The sequence below is a fragment of the Barbus barbus genome, assembly GCF_936440315.1.
Source record: "Barbus barbus genome assembly, chromosome: 11".
In the NCBI taxonomy this organism is placed as follows: domain Eukaryota; kingdom Metazoa; phylum Chordata; class Actinopteri; order Cypriniformes; family Cyprinidae; genus Barbus; species Barbus barbus.
This window is the reverse complement of record NC_136739.1, coordinates 25,957,170-25,981,810: the sequence shown is the minus strand read 5'-3', so window position 1 is coordinate 25,981,810 and position 24,641 is coordinate 25,957,170. Positions and strand designations below refer to the sequence as shown.

Below are 24,641 nucleotides of genomic sequence, written 5' to 3'. Positions count from 1 at the left end.
TTCTTTTTAATATGAATATACTCCTTAGATGATTGGTTTGGGGCATTGGGAATGAGTACAATTAACCCATTTATGGCAATAAATCACAAAAGAAACAAACACTGATACAGTTTTATTCTGAATGTCATTACATGTTTGTACTACATTAAATAAACAGATGGATTTTGAAGTTGGTTCTTGAAGTATTTGTCACATTCTATGTATGATGGAAGATTCCCCACATCAAATCGACCAGATATCCTGAGCACGTACACAGGCCTCCTAAAATAAACAGAGTTATTAATGTCATTGAAAAAACACAATGCTATATTATATGCCCGTAAGTAACCTTAATATGAGCCATGAAAGAAAGGTCCCTGGTGCATCCCGCTCTTCAATGGGTGCATTCTGCATGGAGAAGAGTTACATTAAAAAAATAACATGATCAATAACAGCAAAATAAATATAGATAAACTGTACCTTCTTCTCATTGAGAAAAATGTCCAAAAGCGGAAGTGAGCTTCGTGAAAACAAGTAAAAGCAAGGGCACTGCAAAGCGAGGATTAAAGATATTATCTCTAATAATAAATAGTATTGTAATATCATCTTGTATCATACAATACAAAAGAAAACATACTGCATCACGTGAACTTGTTTCACTCAAGAGAGGTTTTTCCTTCATACACTGTACTTTAAGGTCCTCATCCAACTCCAGAATCCCGTATTTGGATGTTTCTGAAGGTGGAAATGATATAATAATGGTTTTCAAAATTAGTGACCATGTGTTTAGCAAAGTTAAAAAACATTGTTCTGCTTACCCTCCTCTTTGCATTGGTATGACAGCACTAGGTTGCTCTCTTTGTCTTTATTCTGCACTTCAAAGAACCTCTCTGTGAATTTCCTCAGGCTGAAATCCTCTTTGAATAAAGTATCACTGCAAAATGAAAAAATAAGCTTTTTCTCATTTCAAAGCAATTTCAAACATTTCCCTTATTTAATCTGATGCTGGTTATACCCTCCGATAACTAGTAAGTGGTCATCCACAGCACACGACTTGACCGTCAATTGAAGACAGGCAACAGCACCATGTCTGTCCTGCAGAGACAATTCAAAATTTAATTTTATATTTCACATTCACAAACTGCTCCATTCCATAATGCTCACCTCATTTCTTCTTGTACCATCATTTATGATTTTAACATTGGGGAATTCTTGAGCCCACTGCTGGAATGCTTCATGGTAAAGATCATTGGTCTGTTCAACAGATTATACAATTTATTATTTTGTGCATAATAATCATGCAAGTCAAACACTATGACTGTAAAAGCTCAGTATGGTCAGATATATGAAAAGAAAAAAAAAACTCACAACCACATAAACTGTGTCCACACATTGTGTTTTGGTCAGTGCCTGAACCCAGTGTGAGATAAGTGCACATGGACCAACAGGAAGCAGCGGCTTTGCAATGCCACCCAGATGCTTGAAATGCCCAGTAGTGTCATTCTCGATATCCCTTTGCAGTCTTGTTCCATAGCCTGCAGCTAAAATAACAGCTTTCATTGTCAGCTGAAAATGAAAGTGACAACAGCTCTCAGCATGTGATTTTAAATAAATTGCTAAAACCGTAAAGTTGCACACTTTCGAAGGGTTTCGCCAAGATCGTTTTCTGAGCAAAGGTATGTTGTTCAGTCAGACCCACGCATGCGCAATACTTGCAACAACAGCTCATGAATATTAATTACGTAACGAGACGCTGGTTCTGTATGTAGTTTTTTATTTGTAGTTTAAACATAAGTGATAGGAAGGCGAAATCACTAAATCGGTTTAATTTACTTTGTTAAAGGATGCAATATATTTTGTCGAGTTGTATTTGTATATATTACTTGTCATTTTATCTTATTTATTTATTGGTGCTTTTCATTATATGTAACATATAACGTCTGCACATTTGTTTTTTTATTCGTGTATATTTTTGTGAAAATTCAATTATACATAATAATTATATAATATATTAATTTAGAAATTATGTTTAATAATGAAAATCAGTCAAACGCCTATAGACGCGTCTTTTGTTCAGTGATGTTTCTTACTTTTCTCTTATGATGTATTATTGTGCTTTTGCTTTTTTGCTAACCATAATTTTAATAATTTGTTGTAATTTTATTTTACACTTTGTATTTGTTTTAAGGGTAATTTTATAACATTTAGCCCACTGATTACAGATGAAAAATAGCTTCTGAAGCATTTACAGTGTTTATTAATGTGACCTAGATCGTTAAATAAATTAGTAATAATTTAAAAAAATAAAAAATAAATAAAAACAATTCATTACGAGCAAATCCTACATTGCACTGACCTGACGCGAAAGCGTGCAACAGCGTCATCTATTGGTTAAACTGAAGAATTACAGAACGTCACTGTGCGTCAACGGTTGCTAAGAGCAACGCTCTTCAAACTCACAAATTTAATCGGACAACTCAATCTTTTGAGGGGGTTTCTTTTGAAAGGGAATTAATTACCTTCATTTTACCGCACTCATATCGTCTGTATGAGTTTTGATGGCGATCCCATCAGATCAGAGCAGCGAGAAGGCTGTTCGTGCTGCATTAACCGCTCAGTCTTTACTTCAGAAATATGACCGCAAAGATCTGCAAGAACTGCTCAGCCTGACCTCCTGTAACTGGTTGCTCAGTGCTGAGGAACACAGCCTGCCTGTGGATGCACCTCCTGGCATCATCAAACAAATGAGGAACATATTAACTCCCAACATCATTTTTCTGGCTCCCTTCGACTCAGGTTTGCCCCTGGATTACAGAATGGTCCACCAGATTGTGAGGGAGCTGACTGTGGGAATATATGGTTTTAACCAACTTCCCGTCGTCAGTCTGGTACCCAACTATGACCAGAGCTCCACGTGCCAGCTACCACCAGCATATTGCGATACAAAAGTCGGTCAGATACTAATAAACATCGATTATACCATGAAGGCTCTCTGGCACGGGAGTTACATTTCCAGAGAAAAACGAGTACGCTTCTCTGAGTTATGGAGATCCATCATGGCCGTGGATTCAGATGGTGTTCCTCAAACAAAGAAAGATGTGCTTACAGAGTTCCTCAATGCAGGCGAGATACTAATCTAGTCTTTCAATCTAGAACAGACAAAGAAAGATATGAAAGTAATAATGTCATTTGTGAGGGTTATTGTAGTTACCTAATACTATAATAAAAAAAAATAAAAAAAAAAATATATATATATACAGGTCCTTTTCAAAAAATTAGCATATTGTGATAAAGTTAATTATTTTCTGTAATGTACTGATAAACATTAGACTTTCATATATTTTAGATTCATTACAACACAACTGAAGTAGTTCAAGCCTTTTATTGTTTTAATATTGATGATTTTGGCATACAGCTCATGAAAACCCAAAATTCCTATCTCAAAAAATTAGCATATCATGAAAAGGTTCTCTAAACGAGCTATTAACCTAATCATCTGAATCAACTAATTAACTCTAAACACCTGCAAAAGATTCCTGAGGCTTTTAAAAACTCCCAGCCTGGTTCATTACTCAAAACCGCAATCATGGGTAAGACTGCCGACCTGACTGCTGTCCAGAAGGCCATCATCGACACCCTCAAGCAAGAGGGTAAGACACAGAAAGAAATTTCTGAACGAATAGGCTGTTCCCAGAGTGCTGTATCAAGGCACCTCAGTGGGAAGTCTGTGGGAAGGAAAAAGTGTGGCAGAAAACGCAGCACAACGAGAAGAGGTGACCGGACCCTGAGGAAGATTGTGGAGAAGGACCGATTCCAGACCTTGGGGGACCTGCGGAAGCAGTGGACTGAGTCTGGAGTAGAAACATCCAGAGCCACCGTGTACAGGCGTGTGCAGGAAATGGGCTACAGGTGCCGCATTCCCCAGGTCAAGCCACTTTTGAACAGAGAAGCAGCACTGGACTGTTGCTCAGTGGTCCAAAGTACTTTTTTCGGATGAAAGCAAATTTTGCATGTCATTCGGAAATCAAGGTGCCAGAGTCTGGAGGAAGACTGGGGAGAGGGAAATGCCAAAATGCCTGAAGTCCAGTGTCAAGTACCCACAGTCAGTGATGCTGGTGTTGGTCCACTGTGTTTTATCAAGGGCAGGGTCAATGCAGCTAGCTATCAGGAGATTTTGGAGCACTTCATGCTTCCATCTGCTGAAAAGCTTTATGGAGATGAAGATTTCTTTATGGAGATGATATTTCACAATATCCCACAGAGAATCTGTGGGATATTGTGAAGAGAAAGTTGAGAGACGCAAGACCCAACACTCTGGATGAGCTTAAGGCCGCTATCGAAGCATCCTGGGCCTCCATAACACCTCAGCAGTGCCACAGGCTGATTGCCTCCATGACACGCCGCATTGAAGCAGTCATTTCTGCAAAAGGATTCCCGACCAAGTATTGAGTGCATAACTGAACATAATTATTTGAAGATTGACTTTTTTTGTATTAAAAACACTTTTATTGGTCGGATGAAATATGCTAATTTTTTGAGATAGGAATTTTGGGTTTTCATGAGCTGTATGCCAAAATCATCAATATTAAAACAATAAAAGGCTTGAACTACTTCAGTTGTGTTGTAATGAATCTAAAATATATGAAAGTCTAATGTTTATCAGTACATTACAGAAAATAATGAACTTTATCACAATATGCTAATTTTTTGAAAAGGACCTGTATATAAATATACACTGATCTGTATCACCAGGTTTAACAGACATCTCAGATGATCCATGCTATCAGGACATTTATAAGGAGAACATGGATGTAGACCCAATTTATGAACCCAACAGCGCAGAGGAGGAGAACCTCTTCTCACAATACTCAGAAAACATCCTGATCAAGCTGAGTGCCTACCTGACCTCTGTCCGCCAGCACCAAAACCTGTTTGTGTTTGAGGCGTCTCATAGCCTATCTGATGTGGTCCGACTCACTGAGGACAACATTGATCTGGCCACCTACCAGAGGCTACAGAAAAGGCTGTCAGACCACGTTATTCTGGTGAGAAAGCACCTCGAGAGGAATGCTGAAGTCTCCAGGGACCTCGTCTATCTGAAACTCATCACATTCCTGGTGCCCCTGCTGATATCCTTGAGGAAAAAGATGTTGATTCCTAATTTTTCTCAAATGCTCCCACCTTTGTCAGGTTTGCATTGTCTTTTGATCACTGCTATGTCTGATTAATATGTGGGTGGATTATTGCTGAATGAATTTTGCTTTGTTTTACTTAAAGATGACAAGCTGAAAACAGAACGAGAGGTTCCTCCACATCTTCTTGGACCAGACTTTGCCTGTAAGCACTTTCCACAGAAGCAGAATCAGTATTTTCACCTTCACGGAGGGATTGAATTTGATGTGGGGACTCCTCCTCTTGATGACATCACTGAGGAAATGAAGGTGAGTCTAAAGCACTTTTTTTTTAATCAACTTTCACTTTTAATACTTCACTTCAAATACTTCAAATGTGAAGTTTATTACCCTCTAGAACTTACTTAATTATTTGTTAGTAAAGTACCATAAATGTAATAAAAATAATAACGTTAATAATAATAAAAAACATAATAAATCATAATAATAACATAACAACAATATAATAATAATAATAATTATTATTAACATTTCAGATATGCAATTAAAAACATAAACAGCAGATGTATATAACATGATAAAATGACTATGATGAATGATATAAAATTGATCCACATATTCAAACTAGGAGTATACAATAATTTTAATATAAATCAACCTTTTTGCAAAATAAACATGGAAACTATTAGTTCAAATATTCAAAAATTTGAAAAGTATTGATCGTTGATATGTACTTTAGGGTATTAAATAGATTATTTATTGTATTTACCCTGTAAAGCCTAAAATAATAATAAAAATAGTGGTTTTTTTGGAATGAATAGAACAGTTTATTCAACCTTTAGAAAAATGTGCATAGAAAATATGATACAGTATTCTTTATTAGGTTAAATAAATATTAAATCTAGATTTTTTTTTGTGTAGGTGGCATTCAGAACACTTCAGACTCAAGCAGCCAATTACCTATATGAGTTACTTCGTCAGGACTCCACTTACAAGACTCAGTTTCCAATACCACTCAGTGAGATTGAAGGGAAAAGGTCAGCACTGTTTATATGATATATTAAATTATATAAATACTGTACACCTAGAATGTTGCATTTCATGGCATCTAACATACACTTGTGTTTTGCAGCTATAATGTCATCTGCATTGATTTAGAGTCGCTTTATCCTCAACATAACATGGTTCAGTGGTGGGGGGCTTTAAACACCTCCATCAAAATCCTCAAAGGGAAGAGACTGCTCTTGACAGACATTGAGCTACATGAGCAGTTCAAGAAAACATTTGGTTGCACAAAAGCTATAAAGTGCAAGGTAATAACTGATGCTTTGGTTTCAGAGTCCCTCAATGTACATACTCTGTATTTAAACACTGAAATGTACTTCTAACTCAGACTGTGGCATTTGGGCTGAAGGAAGCAGCAGAGAGAGGAATGTGTGCAGCGTTTCACTCACTGAGTCGCAGGAACCCGACGTCCCACCTGCATGTTCTTGATGAGCAGGGTCTCTCTCTAGTTCACCACGCTGCAGCCAACAACCAATCACACATCATCCTCCAGCTCGCTGCAGCAGGAGTCAACCTCAACCAGATACGCAGCGAGAGGTTCACTAACTCAGGTCAACACAACACAAATGCATTAAAAGCTTATAGACATTTCTATATGTTCTTATGTTACATTTTCTTTATTGTCAGGAAAATCAGTTGTTGGAGGTCCATTCGTAGAAGGAGCAGGTAAGGGTAATTAAAGCTGTCATATCCTGAAAGAAAAAATAATAATATTAACAAATATTAACATTTTTTATTTAATATCTAAATATGTATAATATATATTTGATGTAATAATATGTATTGGGGCACTTGAAAAAGGCAAAAAAAATGCTATCAATTATGTCAAACCTGGTATAACACATCTAAATGTATTGTTATTTTATTATGCTTTATTTAATACGAGAAACCTCCAGATCACTTCAAAAAGCAAAATGAATGCAACCAGTGGTGTTTGGCATCAGTTATGTAAAACCTGGCACAACGTGTCTAAAGATGTGTTTTTTTTTTTTTACATTTATTTCCTTTTTAGGGCTCACTCCAATGCACCTTGCTGCACAATGTGGCTCCCTTGAATCCCTAAACTGTCTTCTAGCACTGCGAGCAGACTACAAACTTGTGGACAAGAGGGGCTGGATGGCTAATCATTTTGCAGCCTTTTACGGCCAAGTGGCATGCATTCAAGCACTATGTAGGAAAGACCCTGCGTTATTGGAGATGAAGACCACTGCTGAGTACGTGATATTTTTTAGCAATAAATTTACTGTAAGGACATGTTTATGTATATATTTTAATGTATATACACAACCTTTCAAAAGTTGAAGATTTTTTTAATGGTTTGAAAGAAGTCTCACCAAGGCTGCATTTATTTGATCAACAATTCAGCACAAACAGTAATACTGTGACTGTTTCCTATTTTAATATATTTTAAAATGTAATTCATTCCTGTCATGGCAAAGCTGCATTTTCAGAAGTCTTTAGTGTCACATGATACTTCAGAAATCATTCTAATATGCTGATTTGGTACTAGAGAATATTTTTTGGATTATTATCAAAATTGTAAACACTGATACATTTCCTTTCTGCATTTTTTGATGTATAGAAAGTTCAAAAGAACAGCATTTATTTGAAATAGAAATCTTTTGAAGCATTATAAAAGTCTTTACGGCCACTTATGATAAATTTAATGCATCCTTTCTGAATAAAAGTATTTCTTTCTTTCAAAAGAATAAATCTTACTGACCCCAAACTTTTGAACGGCATGCATATATTTAATAGAGTTTCATCATTATGTTTAGAAACACATGTTTTTTTTTTTAGAGATGCAAGATGATTTTTTTTTTTTTTTTAGGTATGGCAGTTCATCGCTGTTATTGTCAGCGACCTCGGGTTCAGTGGAAGCTCTGGACGTCCTGTTGTCCATTGGGGCAAACTGGAGAGAGGAAGACAGCAAGGGCAATAACACTGTCCACCTGGCAGCACTTTACTTTCACACAGATGTACTTAGACACCTCATTCAGCTGAACTTGGATGGGCTTCCTGTGTGGAAGATTCTTGTCGGTATGATATTGTAGATTTGAAATGTGTATTCCAAATTTTCAGCAGTCAAAACTAAAATTTTATTGTATGTAGAAATATTTGTATTATCATATAGAAATCCTTAAGCTTCTCATTTAGAATTTTACATTTAATTTACAATATTTAGCAACTAATTTATTACAATATTCCACATTTTAGATGAGTAGCAAATTATTTATTTTAATTAATTTAATTAGTTCAATGGTTTTTTTTTATTTAATCACTTGCCTGATCTCCATTTTTTTTCTGCAGAAATGATCCAGAGCGAGGACCCCAAGCGGCTGGAGATGGCCCTCAGGTGCCTTGAGGCTCTTTGTGTAAACATTGAGTCCTCCTATGAGGATATAATGAAAGCAGGTCATAGATATACAAAGTCTTGATAAGCAAGCTAATTTCATATATCTCATTTTACAGCATTTATGCTATGTAGTTTTGGATAGTAGATGTTTTATGTTTGTATAATAACAAATCATCTTAAAAAGCCAAATGGTTCAATGGTTCTCAACTGGTAAGTCCTGGCCCCAAACTTGGTCACATGATTGTTCTGACAGCGGGAAAACGACAATGTAAATAATTTGCAATGAAACTGAATGGAATGTTTTTCATATTCAGCAACCTACTGCAATATTTTAAGCATTTTTATACTTTTGTACAGTAAACAATATTAGTACTGTCAAGGTTTCTGCAGGTCTTAAAAAGTCTTAAGGCTGTTAATTCACAATATATATTTATATTAATTTATTATTTTTTGATTGATTTAATTCACCCTAAATCAGAGCAGAAAGTCTTAAAACAAGAGCAAATATCTGCCAGTGGGGTGAGACATAATTAAAATGATTTGTTCTGGTTTCAATAATAAACTCAAATCATTTTGATCACTTTCATTAAAAACAAGACTTCTTACCTATGTAATTTTGCTTCTCAAGTAAATGTATTTTGATTTATGAATCGTTTAACATTTGCACTAGAAAACAACAAAAATGCTGAAGAAAAACATCACTTTTCTGTAAAAAATATTATGTAAAATATTAATGGAGATTGGTTGGTAGATGTATTTTTAACATTTAAAGAGTTGCTAGTATTACTCGTCGTGTGCTATACAATACTACTATACATTTACATTTACAGAACATATTGATATATTGTGTTCCCTTCAATTTATTCCTTAATTTTTCTTTTCTTGGTCTTAAAAATGTACCTTCATAAACCTGCAGAAACTCTGTACTGTGTTGAATCGCTACTTGGAAAAAAATGTGGGTTCTGCGGTAAAATCATTTGAGAACCACTGAGCTAGAAGATTGAGTAATGCATTATGTTTCTGCCTAATAATAATCACTGCACTGCAGGAGGCATTCCAGTGCTGGTGGGCCTCCTTTGTTCAGACAGACTGGTGGTGCAGTGCATGGCTGCAGCTGTGCTGTGTCATATGTCAGAGAATGCAAAAGTCTGTGAAGATCTGGTGCATCATGGCGCCGTACCAGTGCTGATCAAGCTCCTCAGCGGCCACCAGCCTGAGCTGCACTCTCGCTGTGCTGTTATAGTGGCCGATCTGGCAGGACACAGTGAACAGCACCAAAACCTCATTGCTCAATTGGTGAGTCAAGAAACTTTTACTCTATCTATACACATTTAAAGATCTTAAAACATCTGTTTTAAACTAATGCCGTCACATTTTTTTTGTTTAGGGTGGGGTGGCTTTGGTAGTCAAGCTCCTGACCTCTGACCTCCAAGATGTGCTAGTAAATGTTGTCAGATGCATTCGTACACTATGCATCAAAAGCCCATGCAACCAAACCGCTGTTGCACAAGCTGGAGGAGTTCCACATCTTGTTGAATTCCTGTCTGTGAACTCTGGTACTGTTTACTTCCTGGAAAATATGCAGTAGTGACAGACAACAAGTCTCTGTTGTGTGAAATGTCTGAACAGATCATAGATAAATTCTGTAATTTGTATTCACTCTCATGCCTTTCTAAAACTTTATCCTGTTGTTGTTTTTTTCTGAAGAACACAAAAGAAGAAGTTCTTGAGTCTTACTCATTTGCATTTAGATTAAATAGCAGTGTTTTTGTCTGATAGAAGTACTGCAGGAAGAGGCGTGCTTGGCTCTTGCAGAGCTGGCTCGGGGTCACAAGGAGAACCAGGAGCTCATATGTGAGGCAGGAGCGGTCAATGCCCTGGTGCAAGCCCTGCGAGAGAGGAAGATTCCTGTTAAGGTCAAGGCAGCCACAGCGCTTGAATCTATAGCCAGTCACAATCCTGCCATCCAGCAGTGCTTCCTCAGGCAATCGGCTGCCAAGGATCTTTTACAACTTTTAAAGGTAATGTAACAGCAGCTTTAGTATTTAAATATGTTGCCTCTGGGTAACTAAGCCATTTTTCTTCACTTTTCAAGAACATACAGTGTTAGTAATGCAGGGATGACTTAGAATAAATCAATATAAAGATTTTTTTTGGTCACACAATGTACTGTTGGGTTTTTTGAATGGAGAACTGCCATCAAAATTTTGGCCCATCAAAAATATGATTCACATCCATTAGTGCATAAACTATTTAGAGTCACAGTATGAATTTATAAGGAATTGCTTTAATGTTTTGTTGCTTAGGAGGAGGAACATTAATTGGCTTTTAATGTTTTGCTTTATATTGTTTTATTATTTTATTGTATGTGTTGCAGTACTTTATATATAAGAAGAGCACATTATAAATAAATGTAGTATTATTGTATGACAGCTAAATTAATATGGATGTGGTGGATATGGATGCAGCTACTACAGACCATACATAAAATAATTTTTAGCACGTTTTTAAACACTAATTTACTAAATTATGCTATCTTATGCTATTTGTAAAAATAATAAATAAATTGAATAATTTATTAAATAATTTAGTTATTATTAATATGCTTATAATTTATGCTTTTAGTATTTTATTTAGAATAATATTATAAATAAATAAAAAAACTTTGATCCATTTTCTAACAAAAACACCCTTTCCTCCGTGTTATTTTTTTTTTTTTTTTTATAATTTAATTTCAATAATTTAGTAAATTTAAGTAATTCTTTATTAATTTGGCTTTTTTTTGTCTCGCTTTTACATCAAGTGTATTTTTTTTTTAAGTCAGATTTTTGGGGGTTTAATTGCCTTGAAAACTTGGTTCTCATATTGCATAAAGTCTAAAGTCAACCCTTGGCACAGTAAACTCTTTCTGAGCTTTGCTCTGTGTTCAGGTGTTCCAGCTCAATGTGCGGGAACAGGGTGCGATGTCTCTATGGGCCCTGGCAGGACAAACTCTGAAGCAACAGAAACTCATGGCACAGCAGATGGGCTACCCAGTCATCCTTGACCTTCTTCTGTCCTCTTCAGACAAAATGCAATACGTGGGTAAGGCCAGAAACAAATTGGTCTCATTATACACCGTCCCAAAAGAGAACGCCCAGTTCCATCCAACCAATCAGTCACTCATGAATGTAAGTAACACTCTCGCTGCAAAGCTGTCGTCCAGACAGAAAAAGCACCAAATGCAATAAAAACAGCTTCCCATTGACTACGTGTTGACAGGCACTGGATAAACTGAGCAGATTGACTACCTGAGCTTCTCCCTGTCACTGACAGAACAGGTCCGGTCCAGCGGGTAAGCGGCCAGCACTTCCTGTCTTGAGACAGCACTGATCTGTTAGACTCATAAGGCAGGAAGGCATGCACAGTGGAATGTCATTCCCCCTGTCAGTTTCTCCGTAAACATTGCTTACAAGAGTTGCTGTGTCTCTTGTATTGCTATTAGTGTTAAACTGTGACCCGATTACAGGCTGTGATTCCAAAACGATGCTATATTCCAAGAGTGCTTCCTCTTCATTCAGGTGTCTGGATCGTGTCTCCCGTGGATCGTCTGTTAAAACATTTTGTCAGACAGATGTTCCCTAAAAATCTTTTTCAGACAGAACTGTCCGCACCTTCATGGAAGCTTCAACTATGGAAGCTTGTTTCTGTCATGGAAAAAAAAAAAAATTATAAATAAATAAAAATATAGTATAAATATATATATAAAAAACTTGCAGTTGAGTTTATATCTCACAATTCTGACTATTTTTCTTAGAATTGCGAGTTAATATTTTGCAATTGCAACTTATAAAATCCGAATTGCAAGTTTACATTGCAGTTCTAAATTTTTCTTCAGAATCGCAAATCTCGCATCTCAGAATTTTGACTTTTACATCTCGCAATTCTGTTTTTTTTTTTTTTTTTTTGTGTAGTCACGGAATAAAAATAAAAGTTAACCTCACAATTCTGACTTTATTTTCATTTGAATTCTGAGTTTATATATCAAAATTTTCTCTTTATTTTCTTGGAATTCTTGTTTTTTTTTCTCAGTTTACATCTCACAATTCCTTTAAAAAAAAAAGAAGCTAATTGCAGCTTTTTATCTCACAATTCAAGTTATAAACTCACAATTGAGAATTAAAATCTTGCAATTTTGAGTTTATATTTTTCTCAGAATTGTGAGAAAAAAGTTAGAATTATGAGATAAAAAGTTGCAATTACCATTTTTTATGCCCTGGAAGAAACAAGCTTCCATACATATTGTTACAAGTTTGGAACAAATTATCCATCACCCAGATAACGTTATCTGCACGTATTTTGTCGTTTCACAGGGTGCCGAGCCACAATAGCGCTTAGCCGAGATAGTCAAACCCATCAGGATGGCTTTTGCAGAGAGTATGGGGTGCCGCCTTTGGTGCGTTTGCTACGAGGGTCTCGGACCACACTGAAGACCCTGCTCAGTGTCATCAAAGCTCTGGGTTGTTTGTGCATTGGTAGTCTCTCATCTCTTTCTTTCATTTCTTTGATGTAAATGGCTTTGTGTTACAGTGCAAATGATAAACCTGTTATTTTGTGGTTGCAGGAGTAGCGCTCAATACTAATAAAAAGAGTCAAAAGATTATTTACAGAGAAAAGGCCATTCCTAGATTATTAGAGCTTTTAAAAACCCATCAATCTCTGGAGGTCAAGGTAAGTATTCATAAATTTTTTTTAAATGAGATTAAAACAAGAAATTTCTTCATAGTATTTTTAAATCACATTAGGTGCAAGTGGCTAAGACTCTCGCCTGCGTGCTGCTGGGGAACCAAAAACTCCAGAGGGAATTCTGGGAACAAGAGGACTTCTCTTATGATATAATTCTGGAGCTCATGTGGGCTGAAAACAAAGTAATTTAAATGTTTCACCACTTTAATCTTGGTTTGAAATATTTCACGGTGCTCATTTGATGCTAGTTATATTCTGAATGTGTTTGTTTTAATGCACTGCTTAGAAAGTCTTCTCTTTCAGAGCATTTGTCTGGATGCTGGACAGGCATTGTCCCTGTTTGCTTACAACAACAAAGCCCAACAGAAGGCAATTCGACAAACAGGAAGAATTCTAATGAACACATACAAGACATTTCTGAGTTCTGACAATGAGACAGAAAGAGCAAAAGCTGCATTTCAGGTAGTCAGAAGATTCAGAACATATACATTGGGGTCCAAAAGTCTGAGACCGCTATTTAAAATGAATTTATTTTATATCCTTTTCTACATTAATAAAAATCTTATTGAATAAATAACTAAAATAGTGTCCAATTTACATCATAACTTTTTTTTTCATTTTCAAACTCCAAAAAATAAAAGAAAAATACAGATTTTCAATGTAATCTCAGACATTGTGTTCAAAAAAACATTTACCATAGTAGGAAGTGAACATAAGTTACAATGTTTTTATGAACAGCTGTAAAAGGCAGTTAATTTAACCGACTCCTCATTTGTTTGACAGATAGTTGTGTTAGCCAGAGTAATTAGTGGATCAGATGAAGTGACCTTGACTGCAAGGGGAGTCACTGTTCTTGTTGAATTACTGCAGTCTGACCAATCCACCACTGTGGTCATTACAGGTAAGTTTAAATTGTAATAACATTTTACAATATTACTGTTTTAATGTATTTATCAAATAAATGCAGACTTTGTGAGCATTAGAGACTTCCTTCTAAACCATTAACGAATCTTACAGACCCCAAACCTTCGAATGGTAATATATATATAAAAAATGAGAAAATAATCTTGTGTAACATTTCATCTCGTCTTACTCCAGCACAACTACTTGCTAGCCTGGTTCACACTAGAGCAGGTATTACTAATGCGATTGTCACCATGGGTGCTGTAGAGCATCTTTCTGCTCATCTGGACTCAGAGGATGAAGAGGTAGATTGTGTTTAATTAGCTAATTCAATGTTTCCTAGTCAACAAAAATAAAACAATATTTCTAGGATTTTTGAAACTATTATTCCTTCCTACATTTTAGGTTCGAACAGCTTGTGCAACTGCTCTGGGTTACCTGACCTCCAATCGATATGCTCATCGACAACTTCTGGCGAAATGTAGAAAATCCCCTCACATATATGACCTCCTAATGGAGAATTTAGCTAAAGATGCCAGAATATCGCAATTGTTTACAGCAGAGTTTGAAAGACAGAGAAGAATAGGGTTTCCGTCTCTCAGGTGCTTTAAATTTTGACAGGAAGTAGCTGAATAGGAGGCCTTTGATAATTCACAAGCATAATTTGTTTTCTTTCTGCTTTCTCCATTGCAGTTTGGAGATAAATGGCGGCCCTCCTGTGCCTCATCGTGATAATAAAGGTATTTCAATTGACTTGTTTATGACAAGGTGATATTGTGATGCTGGCTGAAGCAATGAGGAATATCTCTCACATACAGCTGTTTGCGCTATATCATTTCTCACCAGGACTGGCAAAGAGAGTGAACGATATGTGTAGTCGGTCAGCAACTGGTGACAGAGAAACACCAGCTCCTTTGCCACACCATGTAAGACAGCGGGCCAGAACCGCCAACCCCAGAGTCAGAACGGGACAGACATCCTGCCACAGTGCCCCAAAACAGGTTGAATGAAAATACATGAAAGGCCATGATCTCCGGCACTGCCGTTCACACTAAAAGGCAATTAAAAAGAAATATCATCATAAACTTTGAATTAAAGCATTTGCAAAACAGAAACACTCCCATTTCTTTAAATGAATAATAATTTATTAATAAGTAGAAAATGTCATTTCAACAGCATGTCAAGAGTTTATCCTCAGTTTTAATGGGGGAAGTTTGATTTCAGCATCTTTAACTTCTGAAGTGATGTCTAATCCAAGTGGTGCCCTTAAAATGAATGAAAAATTTCATTACATTTAGTCATTTAGTAGACGCTTTTATCCAAAGCGACTTACAAATGAGGATAATAGAAGCAATCAAAAAATCATTACATCAAAACAGACTCCTATCATATACTGTCAGTGCTGGGTAGATTACTTAGAGTCTGTTACTGATTACAAATTATTTATATTTCAGTTTCATTAAACGGCCATCTCTACAGTATAAATTCAAGGTATCTCTTGTTCTTTGAAACCACAATAATGGAGAAGACTGCTGACTTAGCAATGATCCAGAAGACAATCATTGACATCCTCCACTAAGACGGTAAGTCACAGAGGGTCATTACTGAAAGGGGTGGCTGTTGTTTACAGAGTGCTGTATCAAAGCATATTAAATGCAAAGTTGACTGGAAGGAAGAAATTGGTTAGGAAAAGGTGCACAAGCAACAGGGATGACCGCAAGCTTGAGAATACTGTCAAGCAAAGCTGATTCAAACACTTGGGAGAGCTTCACAAGGAGTGGACTGAAGCTGGAGTCACCACGCTCAGACGTCTTCAGGAAAAGGGCTACCAAGCCACTTATAAATGTCTTACTTTACATGTAATGAATCTAAAATTACATGTAATGAATCTAAAATAAAGTTTCACTTTTTGAAATAAGTAAAAAAAAAAATTCAGTTTTTCACGGTATTCTAATTTTTTGAGATGTACCTGTATAGCTTAAGATGTAAAGTCAGTGTTGTTACTGATGAATAAAAAACGAAGACTAAAAATTGTTTTTGTGTATTGAAACAAGACTGACATAAAATATAAATATTAGATAAAAAACTTAAAAATTACAAATGCTGCCTTGCCAATTAAGTGAAATAAAATAAGTTGGAAGTACTAAATTTACTTTAACATTGCATAAAAAAAAACATTTAAATAAATAAAAAATGAATGAAAATGACAAAAGCAGTTAACAAAACTAAAACTTTACAATATAAAAATCTATAAAACCACTGCTATAATATAGTGCACAAGTCATATGGGCCACTCATGATGATTTTTTTTATTTTTTTGAGCTTGGAACACTGTGATGGTAATTAAATGACCACAGAACGTCCTTTTTGAGAGAACTGTTCCTTTAGGATCATGAAAATATACTGAGGTTGTTTATGAAGTCAGTGGCTATTACTCGAGGTGTGTCTTTTTCTGAGAATGCAGAGATTCTCCCCAAATCACTCCAGTCTCGTCTCAATCCCCAAAACTAACCTAGGGCGCAGTGTACTGAGGGCTCTTCCCGACGGGCAGCAGCTCCATTCAAAGATGTCAACCACTGTCGTTAACACTGGTTGATTTAACTCGACAGTAATCTTAAAGGATACATACGCTTCAACAATTAAAGTGACTCGAAAACACTGCTAAACTTGTCTTTTCTTGTAAAACTTCAAAATGATGACCCTGTATGATCAAGGCGTTACTTATAAATACACCCTACTCACAACAAACGAAGTTGGGTTCCGTTAGACTTTCTTCAGTATGAAAATGATAAATAGTATTATATAAAAACAGTTGTCTAGGCTCATTTGATGCTAATAATAATAATATCACAGCTAAACGACTCATAGGTCCAAAATAAAGAGCAATGCGGAACCATTATCGCCTGCGCTTGTTTCCAATGGGATAATAATACAGGAGGGATCAAGACTCACATGGGAGAGATATTTTACACTGAATTCAAGAAGGTTGTTTGACAATTTCTAACTATTATTTGATCATCGAAGTCCATTGTTTACTCCAAATAAGCTAAAGTCTATCAGCAGCACCTGTATTTCTGAATTCAAATTCATTAATTAATTTTGGGTCGTTGACAAATATATATGTGTGTGTGTGTGTGTGTGTGTGTATATATATAACATTTACGTTTAAATAAAGGAATATTTATATGATTGAATTTGGAAAATTTGTTGTTCCTTTTTTAAAAAAAATAAAGTTCCAAGTAATATGTAAAATCATGAGTTATTTTTGAAAATAGTATCAGATTATTACAATATTTTTTACATTAGCCCTTTAGATGCATCTGTGTATTACAAAGTCCATCGCAGTTATTTTATTATGATTAAGATACATTTATAGTTTGTAATATTTTGAATAAGGTTTTATTTTCTTCGCCTATTTCGTTTTTTTGTGTATTTTTGTCATATATATTATTTTTTTTTCAGTTTTAGTTTATTTATTTTAGTATATTAATTTAAACTAAATGAAAATGTGAACGCTCATTTTAATTCAAGTTGTATAACCTATGTTATGGTATTATTTAACTATATCGATGAGGACATTTTAAGTCTTGAGTCTCAGACTGTTCTTCAGTCAGTATAACTTTTACTGTCATGTTCTGCTTCTACAGATGGCATGAGTAAACCCCTGACAGTCTAGAACAAGATGGAGCCACAAGCCAAACGAAGGAAAGAAATGGACAAATATGACACTTGGGATGTTCTTCCAGTTCTCTCTGACAAACAGTCCCGGGACACTGAACTGTTGCTGGCCTATGCAGCACCCATCATCGAGAAAAGACAAACATCTCGCCTGGTTCAGGAGCTTTCCCTGATCTACCCTTTACCTGGTTTGCAACACATAAAAAGAGTGAGGGCTTGCAAAGACAAAAGCTCTCCTCATCCATTGGAGGTCATTTTGTGCTTGGCCAGGGATGTGCAGGCGATGGACTGCAAAAGAGTTAAGCTTGCTGATCTGCTTCGCTCACAGTCTTTTGACGCCAATGGTTTGGGAGAACCTTTCCTCGTTGAAATACCCGCCAATCCTCCACTGACCAGACTGCAGTTTGAAAAAGCTAGTAAACACTGGCCTACAACATTTCACGAGGACAAACAAGTGACGTCTGCTCTGAGAGGCCAGTTATTCACTGCCGATCAGAAAGCTAAAATGCAAGAGTACATGACAGCAGCTGTAGAGGCTGCAAAATCAGGTGGGAGATGGGAATGGATGCGGTAGGCGCTGTTATTGTTGACCCAGAATCTGAGCAGATTGTTGCAGTTGGTCATGACTGTAAGCGCGGTTCTCATCCGCTCCATCACGCTGTCATGGTCTGTATTGATCTCGTGGCCTGTGGGCAAGGAGGAGGTGCCTACAGTTACGAGAAATATCCAGCCTGTTGGTTTAAGAGCTTTGAGTCCTTTAGGAATGCCTGCAATGCCAAAGAAACCAGTCTGCCTTACATCTGCACTGGATATGACCTTTACGTCACTCAAGAGCCGTGCGTGATGTCGATGTGTGCAATGGCTTTGGTGCATTCAAGAATCAACAGAGTGTTATATGGAGCACCCTCAGCAGATGGTGCCTTGGGAGCCAAGTATAAAGTTCACTGCCAAAAAGATTTAAATCATGTGCATGTGAGGCTTTACACAAAAAGTGATTTTTTAAAATTAATTAGAGGCAATATTACATTGACATTTATAAAAAGTATAAAAATTGTTTACCTTTAAATATTCCGTTTGTCAGACCATCAAATCACGTGTTTTATATGTAAGACACATTAATCTGCACAACAGTTTTCAACATTGTTAATTAGAAATGTTTCATGAGCACCAAATCTGCATATTTGAATGATTTCTGAAGAATCACTGAAGACTGGAGTGATGATGCTGAAAATTCAGCTTTGACGTCACAGGAATAAATTACATTTTAAAATATAATAAAATAGAAAACAGTTATTTTAAATGATAAAAATATTACAGTATTTTTGTTTAAATAAACTCAGCCTAGAAAATCTTTCCAACTTAACTTTTTGAACAGTGGTGTTTATGATTGTATGATTCACATGAATGTATTTGACACAATTAATTTTTCTAGAGAAAAACAGAGTTTCTAATACTTAGCAAAGTTTTATTTGTTTGCAGCATGTCATAGAACACACACAACATACTGTTCATACCTTTTCTCAAAACAAAAGGACAAAACAATTGGCACAGTCGAGCCTTCGCAAATATTGTCAAAAGACAAGAAAGTGAAGGAATACAAATAGTTTAATGGGTCTATGTTACAGTTTCTCAACTTCAATAATACTGTGACAGAAAAGAGCAAAGAAACATGATGGTTTGCTGACGCTTGGTAATGATCCAGAGATTTAAAATGACAATGAAATTGAGTCAATATGAAATATTCTGATTCAAACAGAAGATACAAAAATGTAAGGAAGAACCTGATGTTTTGTTTTGGGGTAGAGGAAGCTGTTCAAAATTGATGAGGAAATGTTCTTTGAAATAAAGTGCACTGATAAAATGTGCAAAATGAGACCAGAAATATGTAAAAAGAATAAGAAATTTATATTTTTGATTTCACGTCGACTCTAATGAATGTGAAATTACTTACAGCCTAAAAGCTGTTAATGTTCATATTTTTTCTTTGTCACTTATAAGCTGTAAGACATTAACTAAACAAAACTACATATTGTGATGAACAAATATTTTTTCAGGAAATCATGCAAACTGACTTTTTATTTGTTGCCTCTGAAGCAATAATAACATTAACGAAACCGCAGAAAGGTTTCATGGCTTTTAAATGATTTTAAAAACACATTGTCAATTCATGGCATTATCTAAGAATGTATTTAGAAATGAGAAGTGACACTAAAAGCATAAAACTATCTTAGTATATCAGTGTTGTGAGCACATTCTAACAAACAAAAACTAATTAACGGAAAAAAAATGTTAACCACGAAACCTGGGCCAGCCCAGATCCACAAGGATCACAAAACAACTAACGAAAACACATTAAATATCTTAAGTTATTAATGCTTGTGGAATTGTCCTCCTAATATGTCCCTACAACAATTTCTCAAGATATATCAAACAAAGAGACTCACAATTACACAGACTGTACAAAACTGCTAAGTGTACACAACTGCGGTACAAAGTACAAAGGGTTATCTCCTCTCCCATATCAGGCAACAGCTTCGAGTTGGTCTGTGCCCTCTGAACACTGGGCTTAATACTTGTTTATTCCAAAGATCCTGACTCCATGGAGTTGTGGCAGTTTTGGGATGAGAACACTCAAAAGCGAAGCAGTGTTTATCACAAAATGAGCCGTGTCGTATTTTGTGTAAAAGCTGGCGAGAAAATACCTGCAAAGAAAAGAACAAAAAGTGTTACACACTTCAAAATAAGTACAGGACTTTATATAATAAAGGTCTTTAATGACCAAAATATGCCTATAATATTCACCATTCACATTTAGGGTCCACATTTCAGTTGAGAAGTTTATATTTAGTTCAAAATATTGTGCAATTGGTTGGTTGGTTTTTTTTAACATAAGACCAGCTTTCCTTGATATTTTCATGGTGAGTAACAAGATGTAATAGTATAAAAGAGAAAATTAATAACCTATATCGGGTCTTAGTTTGAGAGGGTAAATGTCGTGCAAAAGATGGCAAAAATAACTTACAAAATGATTGGTGAGATTGTAAAGAATTTTCTAGATGATGTGAATTGCACGCCATAGTCCAGCTGTTCCCAGTGTGTGAGAAGTCTTGCCTTGCCCTGGTCTGGAGTTTCAAATGGTGTGCCTTTCACTGCATGCATAAACACATACATACCCTGCGGGAAGATAGAAAGATGATCCAAATGTCACACCATTCTCAAATGTTGTAACAATGGGACCTCTTAGGGATAGTTTACCCTAAAAAAAAAATCTGTCATTTACTTACCCTCAAGTCATTCCAAACCTGCATGACTTTGGTTGATCTTCTAAACACATATTCAAGTATTTTTAATGAAAAGCCAAACTGGGGGAGGGGGAGAGGCTGCAGTGAGACTAAAGTGGCCGGGACAGGCCCACTCGTGGCGCAGACACTGATGAAATGTGAGAAAATTTCTGTTCCTCCATTAAAACTCCATGTAACTAAAAATTAAAAGACCCCAAAAGGTCATAAAGGCATCATAAAATCAATCCATATGATTTGAATGGCTTTATCCAAGTGTTGTGAAAAGATAAGATCACATTATATGATGATCAGATTAAATTTAGGCTTTTATTTACATCTAAACAGTGCTCAACACACATACAGAGCAAACCAAGCCCCAGCATCAAGCCTCTTTGCTTGCCATATGTGATGCACATGTATGCATTTATGTCTATAAAAGCCTAAATTAGACTTGTTCATCATATAAAGCATATAAGTTTTAGATACTTGGACTATCAATTGAGGGACAGAAAGCTCTCAGGTTTCATTAAAAATATCTTAATTTGTATTTCAATGATTAACCAAAGTTTGGGTTTGGAATGACATGAGGGTGATTACAGGGTTGTCATTTTTGGGTAAATTTTATGCTTAAATGGACAGATGAAGAATGAAAGTCAAAATGTTTCAGAACAACACTGGACCTTACTGACTTTCACTGTATAGACAAAAGCAAAACATTTTTCAGGGTTATTATTGTTAACTATGATGTCTCAAAATGTCTTTGCAAAAGAGATTTGAGAGCTTTGGTGGAGCCTAAAATTATCAATGACTTAAACCGTTGTCTTTTTTTATGGAAAGCTATTGTATGACTTCAGAAAACTTGGAATACAGATATGTGATCATCCCTCCCTCATATCACTGCAGACTTACTACACTTACTAAATTTGTCTTCCATGTAAGGACCACAGAAACATTACAGTATCCCTATGAATAGCTTCGCATTAACATTGTGGCACAAGCTGTCATACATCGTCACATGCCAGAGAGCTTAAACTTGGTTGGTGATGTCATGCTGTTGACCTTGAATCTTTGTGCGAGCGAGTCCTTACATAACAATGCCACACAGACTACCAAGGAAGCATCAATTGTTGAGACTCCAACTGGCCTCAGGGCACCGCTGAGAAAATGACAACCCATAAACAGGGGAACGAAATGGGATAGAACAAAGGAATATTCAACAGGGGACACTTACAAAATTGTGAATAACATTTGTGAGGGTCCACACAACAGGAACACTGAAGAAAGGAATGCTCAACAGTACAATGTGAAGCATTCCTACGCCGAGCGCATATGTCAGCCATATCCCTCGACTGTTCATCACACGGGTGTTTGGGTTGACTTCACTGTGGGCCACACCGACGTTCATCTTGCTTTTCGGTCGCAGTACACTGTAAAACATGATTTTTAGAAATTGTAAATAAAACAGTTTACTGGAGTACATTTTACAAGAAAATACTATTTGATTCAATGCTACTCGCTGTTTCTGTTATTGTTTGTGAAATTTACTAGCAATTTCTGAGTGGAAACTGTTTCTACTACACATGATTTTTAAAAATGTAGTCCAAATGGAAACTGCGAGTTAAATAATACAACATTATATACAACAAAAAGCTGTATAAATAAAATAATTAAATTATAAAAACTGATTACTTAATTGTTAATTATGCAGTTAATAAAATAATACAATTAATACATAAAATAATTAATACATAAAGCATAATATTTTGTATTTAAAAAATGTTTTTTAAGAAATGCTTAAATCTGACAAAAAAAATAACCAACATTAAATTATTTGGCTAATCATTCAACTTATGAATTGATAAACTGACTAAGATTTCAGTGTCAGAATCTATTTAGCAGCAGTCTAATGAAATAAGATGTAAAACTGATTGTTAACTCTTCAAATGAACGATCATTTATACACTACTACAATCTGCATTTGTTGTTTTATGGCTTTAAAAGTACTAGTTAAGAGTCTTGTCTATTTGCCAACAAAAGCATGTTCAGAAACACACAATGGAGTGATTCTTTATAGTACTTTGCCCTAATGCATTACTGTTCATGCCGGCCAACTTATTCAAATCATTTGTAAGAGTTTGGTTCTTCTTTGGAAGAGCAAAAGAGTGGAAGTGACATTTTATGGCCTGTTTGGTTTATCCGCCATGGTACACATTCAGTGCAGCTGTTCGAAAGTCAAAGTTCAATGTTACCTAATGGACAGCTTACTTGTTTCTCATCTCATGATGTCTCACCAAAATCATTTACTCATCTTGATTTCTACTCAACAAGTCAATTGCTTTTTGATATATGTTACAATTCAAGAAAACATCCACAACAAAATGACATTATTTTTTTCTCTCATACAAATACATGCAATAAAAGCAAAACAGATTGAGGTCAAAGGTTTAAGTCCTGCTACTGCAGCATCTGTCAATAACCACTCATTTGATCTATTTTATGATTCACTCTTTGTGTACAATATGTAATATGTTTTTTAATATCCCCTGAGACAACAAAACAGTTAAGAGGAAGTCATATTGAATAGATATTGCTAGTAAGTAGCTTCACGTTAACGATAAAGACAGCAGGCTGAGTATTTACATTAAAAAAATATTACATAAAAATTCATGTTGGTTTTTCAGTAGCAGCTGCATGACACAGATAGAGTTAGCAGCACAGCTACATAACAAAACACTGTCTTATTCTTGCACCGCTTACTGTCTTTCATTTAACCACTTAAATAACACTCTTTAAACATGCTTATTCTCCAGTCTGTGCTATTATAGTGAGTTGCTTTAGAGCAATGCTCTTTATTTAGCATCAGCTGCTTTCATAACAAACACCAGTTGCTTTCTACTTCCATTAAACACCTCAAACATCAATAAAAGCTATTAAATCCCCCCTTTATCGGCCGATTTTGGCCCATTTGGTTTTAAAGTAGCTGCACAAATGACTTGGTTTCGTGAGAGTGAGGTAACGGTACCTTGTTCGCGTTCGGGTGAAGCAGGCTGGAGCGCTGCCGGCCTCCGCTGCGCGCACTGCGGGCTGACTCACTGCACACACTCCGCTAGCACAAAGGCTATCGCGGCTAACGGGATTAGGAGCGCAAACCTCGCGAGATCGGCGCGACACCAAAAGGCATGATGTTTACAAAATATAACCCCACTAACGAAGGCATCAAATCATTTTAGGTAAGAATTGGGTTGCTATTAGTTAGTCAGTTAATGTGTTTTTTTTTTTACCGTTTCTAAATACAAATAACATAAAAATGGGCTAATTTGAAGGACTTTTATACTTTTTTAAACAAAATACATATAAATAAAATATCTAAATACATAAACAAGAATAAAACATCCAATCACAGCAGAGAATAGCAATGACGTAATTTAGGCGCCAATTAAGTCATATCAGATACATGTGAAGTACACGTGTGTTATGAATTTATTATAACATATTATTGTTATTTTATAAAAAGTAAGTAGG

General features: G+C 35.8%; 3 protein-coding genes and 1 pseudogene across 4 annotated transcripts; 2 read left to right on the top strand and 2 right to left on the bottom strand.

Annotated features, from left to right (window-relative positions):
• Positions 1-11: 11 nt before the first annotated feature.
• LOC306877033 (uncharacterized protein) lies at positions 12-2,973 on the bottom strand. Its single transcript, XM_079428554.1, has 9 exons — positions 2,499-2,973; positions 1,348-1,545; positions 1,144-1,233; positions 995-1,074; positions 798-913; positions 617-714; positions 460-528; positions 329-387; positions 12-261 (listed from the first exon to the last, which is right to left on the bottom strand). Exons 1-9 carry the CDS (start codon positions 2,502-2,504, stop codon positions 141-143), a joined length of 837 nt encoding a protein of 278 aa, XP_079284680.1. The 5' UTR covers positions 2,505-2,973; the 3' UTR covers positions 12-140.
• Positions 2,538-15,265, top strand: LOC306877440 (ankyrin and armadillo repeat-containing protein-like; the record flags this gene model as incomplete). The annotated part of the gene is made up of 23 exons (XM_079429212.1): positions 2,538-3,102; positions 4,732-5,169; positions 5,257-5,420; positions 6,033-6,148; positions 6,244-6,424; positions 6,505-6,727; positions 6,804-6,842; positions 7,189-7,390; positions 8,008-8,216; positions 8,487-8,591; positions 9,581-9,828; positions 9,920-10,088; positions 10,312-10,553; positions 11,463-11,616; positions 12,885-13,046; positions 13,136-13,242; positions 13,317-13,439; positions 13,561-13,719; positions 14,041-14,158; positions 14,356-14,465; positions 14,566-14,762; positions 14,854-14,900; positions 15,007-15,265. The coding sequence occupies 23 exons, from the start codon at positions 2,538-2,540 to the stop codon at positions 15,168-15,170; spliced, it is 4,242 nt and encodes a 1,413-aa protein (XP_079285338.1). The 3' UTR covers positions 15,171-15,265.
• Positions 15,266-17,093: 1,828 nt separating this feature from the next.
• LOC306877439 (putative inactive tRNA-specific adenosine deaminase-like protein 3) lies at positions 17,094-20,395 on the top strand (annotated as a pseudogene). The gene is made up of 3 exons (XR_013785855.1): positions 17,094-17,145; positions 17,808-18,853; positions 20,364-20,395. The product of XR_013785855.1 is annotated as a putative inactive tRNA-specific adenosine deaminase-like protein 3 (transcript).
• On the bottom strand, positions 19,290-24,226 carry LOC306877201 (ORM1-like protein 1). Its single transcript, XM_079428793.1, has 4 exons — positions 24,142-24,226; positions 22,351-22,546; positions 20,861-21,012; positions 19,290-20,540 (listed from the first exon to the last, which is right to left on the bottom strand). Exons 2-4 carry the CDS (start codon positions 22,522-22,524, stop codon positions 20,405-20,407), a joined length of 462 nt encoding a protein of 153 aa, XP_079284919.1. The 5' UTR covers positions 22,525-22,546; positions 24,142-24,226; the 3' UTR covers positions 19,290-20,404.
• Between the last annotated feature and the right edge of the window lie 415 nt (positions 24,227-24,641).